The 11,110-nt window shown below is 35.7% G+C and overlaps 1 protein-coding gene across 12 annotated transcripts; it reads right to left on the reverse strand.

Moving 5' to 3' along the window:
* Positions 1 to 1,767: 1,767 nt before the first annotated feature.
* Positions 1,768 to 7,507, reverse strand: LOC112179734. Of its 12 annotated transcripts, none has more exons than XM_040510878.1 (10): positions 7,220 to 7,507; positions 7,062 to 7,146; positions 4,599 to 4,682; positions 4,183 to 4,246; positions 4,028 to 4,064; positions 3,465 to 3,534; positions 3,284 to 3,355; positions 2,564 to 2,631; positions 2,340 to 2,453; positions 1,780 to 2,212 (listed from the first exon to the last, which is right to left on the reverse strand). In XM_040510878.1, exons 4-10 carry the CDS (start codon positions 4,208 to 4,210, stop codon positions 2,149 to 2,151), a joined length of 453 nt encoding a protein of 150 aa, XP_040366812.1. In that variant the 5' UTR covers positions 4,211 to 4,246; positions 4,599 to 4,682; positions 7,062 to 7,146; positions 7,220 to 7,507; the 3' UTR covers positions 1,780 to 2,148. The 12 variants fall into 12 exon arrangements, with proteins under 12 accessions (XP_040366818.1, XP_040366819.1, XP_040366817.1 ...); XM_040510876.1 differs by having other exon boundaries at positions 4,594 to 4,682; XM_040510875.1 differs by having other exon boundaries at positions 1,781 to 2,212; positions 4,183 to 4,346; positions 4,594 to 4,682.
* Positions 7,508 to 11,110: the final 3,603 nt, after the last annotated feature.

Consider the following 11,110-nt stretch of genomic DNA (forward strand, 5'->3'; position numbering starts at 1 on the left):
GACTACCACTCACAAACACAAAGTAAGTGAGGAGGAGAATAAGCTACCTCAACTGCCACTCACAAACACAAAGTAAGTGAGGAGGAGAACTAATCGAATGACCCGAGTATGGTGAGGAAAACATTCAAAATCCATAAAATCCTAAAGACTTCCCCAATCTCTCACAAGAAAAACATATATTCCAATGACGTGACCCCGCACGCCAAAATATTCTCAAATCCGTAACCAAAACCGGAAATTAGTATAAGCAAATCCCATTTCCAAAAATCTCTCAAAATCTCCAAGAAACAAACCAAATCCAAAATCATTAATTAGGCATTCCCAATGCCAAAACGGAAGGTCAATAAATAAATGAGAAATCCAACTCCATCGAAACTCATCTCGAAAATCTTCCAGGAACTTAAATCGGCGATTAGAAATATACTTAATTCCGGAAAATTACCTCGGAAATAAGTAATTCGTCAAATAATATTATAAATCATAACCAACCTTTGAAACTCAATGTTGAAAGTAAAACCACGAGATAAACCGAAATCAAATTCCGAAAATCAATTCATTTGCTCAAAATGTAATATGATTAATAACTAGAGCATTAATTTAAGAAATAAATGCATGCATCATTATTTAAAAACAAAAGTCCACTCACAGTACTATTCCGACTATCACGCATTCGAGTTCCATCATCGAGCAATAGCTCGGTACTTCATCCTGTACACAATTATACTCCGTGAATAATTATTCAACAATTTAATACGATTCCTAAAATCAATTCCTCACCATTACATCTCCCATTCTCTTCGGATTCAGCCCAAATTATACCACTAATACCAATTCGTTAATTTAAAGGTTCCAAGGTAGAACCGAGAGATATCCGACGGTCGGATTCTCGTAATTCGATAATCGAAACCCTAAACTTCAAAAATTCATAATTAATTCCAAGTTTCTCCAAAAATTACCAAACTTCACATACAAGCTCTACACAATTTATAGGATTTAACTAGCTAAAAAAAATAGAATTTAAATTACTGTTCACGCACCGCACTGTTCACGCATGGCACTGTTCATGCGCCGGCCAACTCCTCCTCCGGCCACCAAATTTCAACCACATAATCATCTCAACATTCTAAGAATTTTTCATAACTGTGACCAAGTGAGAAAATACCTTGAAGTGCTCCAATTTTGCCGATGAACACAAACCCGGAAATCTCCAAACCCACCAATTTGGAAATCCTTCAAATTCACCTTCCAAACGTGGAAATTTCAGCTAGAAGTCTTGAGAGAAGATGATCAGTGACTCGAGGCGCTCCTAATAGAACCAATTTTCCCGTTGGAGATAGCCGAAAACTGGAGAATTTCACCGGAGAAGCAAATTACTACAGTAACAATGATTGCATAAATTCGGGGTTTTCCGGCCAAATCACCGATACCCACTAATACCATCGTATAGAGGAGGAAGAGACGGTCCAAGGACAACTGGAATCACATCAATCGGACGCCGGACGGTGAAGAAATCGGAAAAAGAAAAAGGGAGGGCGACGCGGGGAAGAGGGAGAGGGGAGAGAGAGGGTCAGGGTAAGTTCTGAAATGGGATCTTACCTCGGTAAGTTTCCTTATATATAGAGAGTTATCATGAACAGTAAATTCACCTTTTCACTTATAACTTTCACATACGAACTCTGATTTTTACGTACCACATATGCACGCGCTCGGTTTAACGTCCTCTACAACTTTCATGAAGGAAATTTTCTCAAATTTTGACCCGAACAAAAAGTCAACTTTTAGTGCCACTAAAAGTACCGAAACGATAGTAAAAGTGAAAATAGTTGTCGTTTACAGTCCAAATGACTAGTAAACGGGTAAATTAAGATACAGGACGTTACACATACACACTTAATCCACTAAGTCTCTTGAACCCATGTACCTGGACTGCTTCTGTTCCATGCATACACACCTGCAGATGAGTACTTTCGTCCTATCTTACATGCTTAATTATATTATATGACTTGATACTTCAAATGCATGCATGCTTTGAATATCTGTCCCCTATGACTATTACTAGAAAAAGTGCCCGCACTTTGCTGCGGGAATTATTGTCGTATGATCCTAATAGGACACATTGCTCATAAACACTAAATCTCCACATTATCTTCAATAAATCTCGTGTAACCAAACATTGAAGATGCTTTTGTCACCCCCAGCAATTAGAAGTAAACTATAAAATCAATCATATATTCAGGTGATCAGATCTGAAAATTTTTAATATTTGAAAGGGATGCTGCTACAGAAGCATCATACAAAAGGAAAGAATGGCATTGAGGCTGTTGAAAAGTAATTATAACTTCTTAGATGAGTTTATAATTCTGTTCTTTTTGTCAGCATCCACCTTGGCTGCTGCAGCTTCTTTATCTTTAGCTGCGGTTTCTCTCTTCATTTTCATAGACTTTGCTCCATGGCTTTCATCAATGCATCAACTTTTTTCAGCAGCATCTATAAGTGTCGTAATATGCATTAGTACATTTAGAGAGCCACAGAAAAATAGTGTATTAAGAGAGTAGCAACATACCTTTGTTTCTGCATGACTGAAAGATGCTTCAACACCAAATCACAGCATCGCTCAATCCAGCTTAGGAACTGATAGTATTAAGCCAGCTATAATTAATATTAACACAATCTATTGCCTTGCAAGAGATATTCGGTACTTCCAATTTCCAAGTACTAATTAAAATGCATGCACACCAGAAAACCTTTTAATATGTAAATTGGTATTTTTGGCAAAGTTCTATATGCATGTATCAAATGCGCCATTTCACTACTGAGGTTTTTCTAAATTTTAAATAGGGATTGACATCATAAGTGCATTTATGATGTCAAAATTTTAAATACGACTTATGATGTCAAAATTTTAAATAGGGTCTAATAGATCCTTAGGCAATCCTTATCAGCATTGACTATAGCACTGTATGCTTGGAGCTTAAATTCTAATTGAACATTGCTCACCATTTGTAAGGTGCCAAATTGATTCAAAATCAGTAAAACCCCCAAAATCAGCATAATTTCTTATACACATCAGTTGCTGACTTCAGGTATAAGCTATTTTGTAAAATACATAATCAAAGGAAATACAAAGATCTGTCGACGTCAGCTCAAAATAATCACAGCTTAGTTCCCAATCAATTGCAAAAACAAATCGATGGAGGTAATTTGAACTCACATATTTCCTCTGAAATGCTAGAAAACTCGAAATTAAAGTAAACAATTTGAGCCTTGGTAGAAGAAAACTCACATCTTTAACAAAGTCATTATCAAACAAATCAGTAACTTTCAGCTCCACTTCATAGTTATCATCTTCTTCCTCCTTCCACAATATCCATTCATGAACGTAAATTACAAACAGTGTACAGTAGTACAAATTACAGTAAACAAAACTTCGAAAAAAGAAAGAGAAGAGAAAAAAAAAATATTACCTCTTTAAGAGCCTCCTGATTCCAGAACATCTCGTCCTCTTCAATTTCTTCATCTAGTAACTTTGTCGTCCTGAAATTATCGAAAAAGTTAGCTTTTCACTACATTCAAGCTTGTCCTCCGCTAGCCAATTCTCCAAAAGATGCTTCTTGTTTTGATTTACAACCAAACGTGGCAATTCCAATGATTTAAAAGTGTTGAGTTTTCCTATAGTAACAAAGTTCCAAAGTACTGCAACAATGGTGGTGTTTGCCCAGCTTGCACAGGAACACCGTGCAAGAAAATTGGATGAGCAAATTAGTTCTTGCTACAAAGATTGCACAACATATAAATGAAGAACAATATTTCAAAACAATTCTTGGAACTGCTGGAAAACCTGAGCAAGACAGCCACACAATGTAGTATTAAGTTATCACCAAGTGCACTCGTGAGATGGGACCCCTAGTCTATAAAATCTAGTGTTTGTTGTGATTAATGGTATTATGATCTCTTACAGTGTTTGTTGTGACCATAATTAATTAACATTAAAGTGCTAATATATAGTCAAATTAACTGCAATTGTTACCAAGTCTTCAGCACCAGGAAGATTTCCTCTTCTGGCAAGACTAACTGCGAGTCCGAAATTGTTTAACTGTAAATCACCAAACAACAATTTAATCACAATCATTTCTTTTTTCCAGGAGCAAAAAGTACAAATTGATTCAAAAGCATACCTGAGCACTAACAAAAGGTACAATTGTTTGTTCATTTACAGTGGCAAGTAACACCTGACCACGCCTATTGACTGCATAAAAACATCCAGATGAAGCTTCAGCTGTCAAAAATATAGGATCCAGACTGATTCGATTTTTATGAACTGCAGTTGCTATCGCTTAATAATGGACCTGGAAGTATCAAGAAATCATAGATATACATAAATCTATTGCTAGTAGCAGCAGTATAAATCTTTTATTCAAACCTAACAGTAATTTATCCACTCATCAATGTAATCATAAGCTTCATACTAACCTCTGAGCCTCTAATTGCTTTCTACCATTTGTGTACAGATCGCATTCATGACTTGTACGCAATACCAAAACATCGTACAACTTTTGATAGTTCATACATAGTTGGAGAAGGAAAAAAAGTTACCTTACATAAGCATACAACGCCCAAGAGTTGAGCAATCTCTACAATCCAGCAGTTCTAGGAGCTTTGTATCACAACTTCCTATTATAAACCTGCAAAGCACACAATTGACAATATCAAACATTCAAAATGGAACACACTGCCTTAACCAAACCCGACTCAATGTCAATCGTTATCAAGGTAACGACACAAACGATAAAACTTTATTCCCAAGACAGTAAAGAAATTGAAATTAAAAAAGACCAGTGGCTGTGATCTTTGATTTCTTAACAGGGTATCTTGAAATAAAAGAAAAACCGCAAAAAGGGTTTTTATTGCAGAATTACTGGCATAGAAAGAAAAAGGGTTGAAAAACTTTGAAATGGGGCCAGGAATTGAGTCATTTTGGTACACAGTGTAGCAATATCATAATACTCTTATTATAGCTGGCAAGAGCTGGCTTTCTTCAGGCCCAGCCTCCCGATTCTTTCCTTTCAAACCCCTCTATTTCTCTCTGTCCATTTCTCTCTCATTCTCTTTCTATTGGTGTCAAACGTGCTTGGGTTATGGGGATTAAAAAACCCTTCAATCTGAAAAAGGGTCTTTGTAGTTGAAGAAGGAAGAGGCAAAATTGGGAGGAGGAGATGAGTGCGTCCAGGTTCATAAAGTGGGTGACAATTGGGGATGGAGCGGTGGGCAAGACTTGTATGCTCATCTGTTACACCAGCAACAGTTTGTCAACGGTAAAGGCCTCTTCTTACTTCTTCTTCTTTCCATTGCAGTCACTATCAACGTAAAGGTATTCAACTTATTCTAATTTGAATCAATCACTATCAAGGTAAACACACAAAACTCAATCAAAACGACGATTATTTGGATTTCAGAAATCAATCACTATTAAAGTAGAGACATAACCATATTAATCATGAATACAAAATAATTCGATATTTCTATGCTATGATTTAACGCAGAACAAACTAAACAACAATTTCAATGTTTACAGAAATAAGACACACATTAATAAAATAATACCAAAAAAGAATGAAAATAAAAATAATTGCAAGAATGATATTTGGTGCTCCAATAATCAAACAGTTCCCAATAGAATCCCAAGTAGAAAGGCAACATAAAAGAAGGGAGAGCCTCTTATTACATGGCAAGGCTGTGAGTGGCACTACCATCAATAATACCGGCCATGATACAATAGTAAGTATAACCCAACACCCTGAGTGAATTCACTATGTTACTATGCCCCAGTTATAAACAATAGTCAAGCTGTGACAGAAGGGACCTCAAAAAAAGAAGAAAAGTGAGCTCAGTGGCCAAAAGAATGAATGCATCTCAATTGTTGGCAGTCTTCCAAGCTAACCATGGAGTTTAGAATCAGGAAACCGCACCAAAAGTCTCTGAAGATCTTTCGATTCAAGTATTCATCGAGAAGGTTACTAATCCCCTAATCTCTGTAAAAATTTAATCTTCACTCTACACTTTTCTATCGAAAAAAAAAAAAAAACAGTGCATCTTCTTTCACAACATGTAAATTAATGGAAAATCCCCAAATAAAAAAAAAAAAAAAAAAAAAAAAAAAGAAAGAGGAAAGCATAGCCAGAGGAAAAGCATCCACTTTTGAACCCACGAACACTTCAACTCAACAGACCTAATAACACTTCATAGTCTGACTTTTTGATAAGAACCCAGAACAACATAGCATCCAATTCACCTGCCTCATATATATATATATATATATATATATATATATATATATATATGAAGAGATACATACCTGAGAAGCTAAGTTACTTCAAAGCCTAGAATGAAAGAACAGTAGCACAAAACATAAAACTGAAGAGAAGAGTAATGTTATATAATTTTTCGTTGTTATCCTAATTTGGTTATATTTTAGCTAAGGCTTCAAAACTAAAAAACTAAATCAATGCTCCCACATTATAACCCAAATGGAGGCATTCCTGCCACTCTTGACCTGCGTCCCATTTGCTGATCCTTAATAGTGAATACAGTAATATACAAATTCTCCATTCCACACCAAAAAAAAAAAAAAACTTTTTTACAAACATGGGAAAAGAATAAAGTGGGAGGTTGAAATTTCATATCTAAAGCATACATTATCAGTAAAATGTGAAAACCATTAAAACCAAAAGATGAAAACCAGATCAATTTTCAGCTTTTATGAAATCAAGTGGTAGGGATTATTATTTATGGACTGCAAATTCTAAAATATGAGCAATATAAAGTAACATCACAACAAAAAGTGCATGATAACATGCAACTCAATCATGACAAAAGTTCAATAAATCAAAAAGTAATATCCCCAATACTTTCTGATTTTGTACCACCAAATGCTGCAAGCAGTCAACAATAAAATTCTGAGATCAATCGCAAAGTCAAATACTTAATCACAATATTTAAATCATACTGAATCACACATATGTAAATCAAATACAACACCTATTTGAAAGAGTTATCAACTATACCTCAGAAGAATAAACTGAACAATAGCAAGCCTTCTTTTGTTTTCCGCAAAGCCCAATCCGATTTGAACCGCTCCTTGACGAATGACTACAAAACCAACTATCGAGTTTTCAACCAAATTAAAACCCTGAGCCGAAAACGGTGAGGAATGAAAACTTACCAAGTGAGTTCCAATTTTCCTAGCGCTTAAGCTATAGCTTGAAGCAGTGGTGAGAACTCTTGCTGTGTGGTAAGGAGAGGGTGAGTTTGGAGGTGGGATTTTGTTGTTGGTGACTGAAATAGACCGGCCTGTGGAGACAAAACCCGACCCGGAATTGAAATCTCCGATGAAGAAGTGGTTGAAGAAGGTGACGTTGGAGGAAGAGCCGCAGTTGAGGAGGCAGTCGTCTGAGGGAGTGAAAGGAGCGAGAGGAAGAAAAGAGAGCTAAAAAGTCAGTATGGGAGGCTTCTGGAAGAAGAGAGAGGGAAAAAAAAGTCAGTGGCAGAGGCGTAAAAAAAAGGGGCAGAATCGTCTTTTTCCCCACAAATGAACAGTAACGCGGAATAAACAGTGGACTCATCTTTTATATATAGTACAATACTAGAGAATTAGGCCGCGCTTTGCTGCGGGATTGTTTTTTGTTAACGAATTAGAAGTATGCAATGGAAGAAACAAATGATTACATGCGACTGAGATAAATTGATCGGTAATTATTTTTGTTGAAATTTACAAATAAACCCGAAAGGGAAGAAAAGAAGGGGGCGCAGACCTTTTGAAAGCAGCCAAATAAATGTCAACACCTGCTGCCAACAGTCTTTCTTCAAAAAACAAAGAAACACACCCAACCTCTCTATCTCTCGATTGTGACTAAGCTGATAGTCTGGAAGGGTCGAGGAGATGACGTCGGTATATATATCAGGAAATAAGGACGGAAACGTAATTTCCACCAACTAGCTAGGCTCGAGCCGATACACTAAACGGCTTAGTGCACTATACGAAAATGTGAAGAGAAGAAGAGTAATCATTTTCGTAACAGGTACTTTTGTACATAAAAAAACTGCATTTTTCAAACCTAAAAATTTTCAAAGTCTTTGAAAGACTAATCACAAACAAACTTGTACCTCAGACATCAGATGACATAAACAAAACATAGAGACAACTTTAGCAATTAGAAATCAAACTCCACTACATCATGATAAATTTCACAGCGAGAGTATAAGCAGTTAATACTGTTTCAAGATGTATACTTGAATTTGAAGGAGCTAAACAACGCAACAATAAACTGTTCCTCAAATCTGCAGAATAAAAACACCGGTGTTCACTTTCTCAAACAAAGAATAGAAAAAGATGAATGTAATTAATTATAACAATTCGAGGAACAATGGTTACAGATAGTTACTTCATTTATACATTGCAACCCGAATAACTGAAAAGATAGAAAAACAAACCTGAATAAAAGCAAAAGATTGAAACAGGAAGGGACAACAGACTGAGGAACAGCAGCAGAAGAATGACAGCTACAATTTTTTGCATCAAACCTGAAACAATGAATACAAACTTTATTCACAAAGTATTGATTTAATCAGAAGCAATTAAACGCTAAAACCACAAAATACCAAGGTCACAATCAAATAAAATCAATAGAAAGATCAATTCCTGCACAAAAAACTCTGAATGGTATGGTACTATCTGTTCAAAAACTTCTTATGAAGACCATGGATTGAAGAATTAAAAAAAATCAGAACTTGGCTCTAGAATGAATCATGTCTTTTCATCAATTAACTTCCAACAAAAGACAAAGAAAAAAAAAAAAGGAGAATAAAGAAAAGGGAAGATATGCATGTCTAAGTAGAAAGAAAGGAAATATGCGCATGTCTATAGAGACTAATTAATGATTTTTATTGTTCACGATTCACGAACCATGTTGCTGCCCATTAAGCAGAAGAAGTATATAAAATAGAATTGAAATTTGCAAAAAATGAAGTCAGGAAAAGAGAACTGAATTGAAGTTGAAAAGAAAACTTTGTTCCAACAAATGAATCCCCAAATGAAAAAGAAACTGTATATTGCATAGCTAAGACTATAGCCATAATCTTCACCAAAAAAATCTAGCACAATCCACTATCAAATCTGACCATTTAGCAATATGTTGGACCCAACTTGGAAACTGATCTAAATTAACATTGTGGGTATCCTTGACATCAATTCCAACATTAAATAATAGAGGCATCTGTTACAGATATGAATTGCTAAATATCAATCACAATATTAAAGAAGAAAAACAAACGTCTATAATACAGTGGACAACAATAAATTTAGAACAATGACATTTGAGTTCCTCCTATAGTTTACGACTACAACAAAGATATAAATATGAAATATCAATAGCCAAATTCAGTACCTTTCAATTGATCTAGTTCCATCAACAAAGAAACTCTGGTTTATAAAGCAAGAAGATAAAAACTTTGCTTAACACCAGTTATTGATATTTGATCATTAACCGGGATGATCATCAGATTTCCCTCATTAAAACTGCATTTCTCAAAATGAGGAGTGACGTATCAATTCTCAGTTTTCTCTTGTGCAAACTAAGAAAGAAATGAAAGCTAGTGCTTATATGCAGGGGATCAGATCAGAAGTGAGGAATTCAGATGCAGCCATGTTTCATCCATAATGCTAGAAGCTACTACCACGTGTTTCCACTTTAACCAAATACTCTTGATCAAAAGTTAAATGGACAATACCGTAGATCATGGATCAGATTTACCAAAATCATTGCATTTTCCTGCTGCACATGTTTATTCAAGTAATTTCTTGTCACTGCAGTTCTAATCTGAGGAGTGACTTAAGTGTCACAGTAGACCAGACTGCCTTAAGTTTCTTCTTTTCTTTTGCCAGGACATTATAGGGAGAACAGACGTCGAGATTTTCAGTGGGGCTGGAGTTAAGGAATCTCAAGACTTCAAGAGAGGGGTTTTGGAAAAAGGGATACCGGCGAAAAGGGAGATCGATTACATTCAAGACTGAATTATTTGGGACAAAGACGTTTTTATATATATATGAAAGCTGTTTTCAGCAAGGCAGGGGAGACAATTGGTATAAACTATATGACGATGGACGTGTCTGATCAAGTAATGGAGATTTTATCTTAGTATTCAATTGATTCAGATACTTCTCTGCATGATCGCTATATCAACCAAATTCAATAGATTCTTAGAAAATTAACACCAATCAATGTAATCAACAATCACAAAGTAAATTCTTGAACTAATCCATCAAAAATCACAAAGCAAATCCATCGAATCAAATGAACCACCTTCTAACCAAAACTTCAAAATTAGTGAAGATCAAAACCATACCTTGCAACCTTTCTGATCAATAACTGGAATTCCAAAGCCAAAGATAAATCAAACCCCTAGAACGTAAAAACCCATATCAATTACACACCAAAGGACACAAAAACTAACAAAAACAATACCAGAAGAAAACTTCCAGACCTGCAATCCTCACTCTCGCCACAAATTCAGTGTTGTGGAAACCAAATCCCCTTGTTTCTTTCTATTCGAGTACCAGAGTCTCCAAACCAAACCCGGTCCCTTCTAGAGCGTCAAAATACAAACAGGAAAACGATGACCGACCACTCGCAAGTCTTAACGCAGATTCACAGTGGCAACTCGTAATTTCTTGAAAAAAAGAGCAAAAAGGTCATTACGCACGCTAATAAACAGTAATTGTAAACAGTATGAACAGTGAATTAACGTTTAGTATATTTTAAATGACCGGTTCCTATTATATGACTGCTTTTGATACTTTAAATGCATGCATGCTTTGAATATCTGTCCCCTATGACTATTATATGACCGGTTCCTATTATATGACTGCTTTTGATACTTCAAATGCATGCATGCTTTGAATATCTTCATGCATAAGTTATCAGATTCAAGACACATGCCAAGCATGACCGTCTATATATGCCACAATTCATACATGCCAACTATCTCAACTTTACACATGCTAGCACACTACAGGTACCACACCACCGGGTACCACATATCAACATGTCAAACACGC

This window comes from Rosa chinensis, chromosome 7, assembly GCF_002994745.2.
Source record: "Rosa chinensis cultivar Old Blush chromosome 7, RchiOBHm-V2, whole genome shotgun sequence".
Taxonomy (NCBI): Eukaryota; Viridiplantae; Streptophyta; class Magnoliopsida; order Rosales; family Rosaceae; genus Rosa; species Rosa chinensis.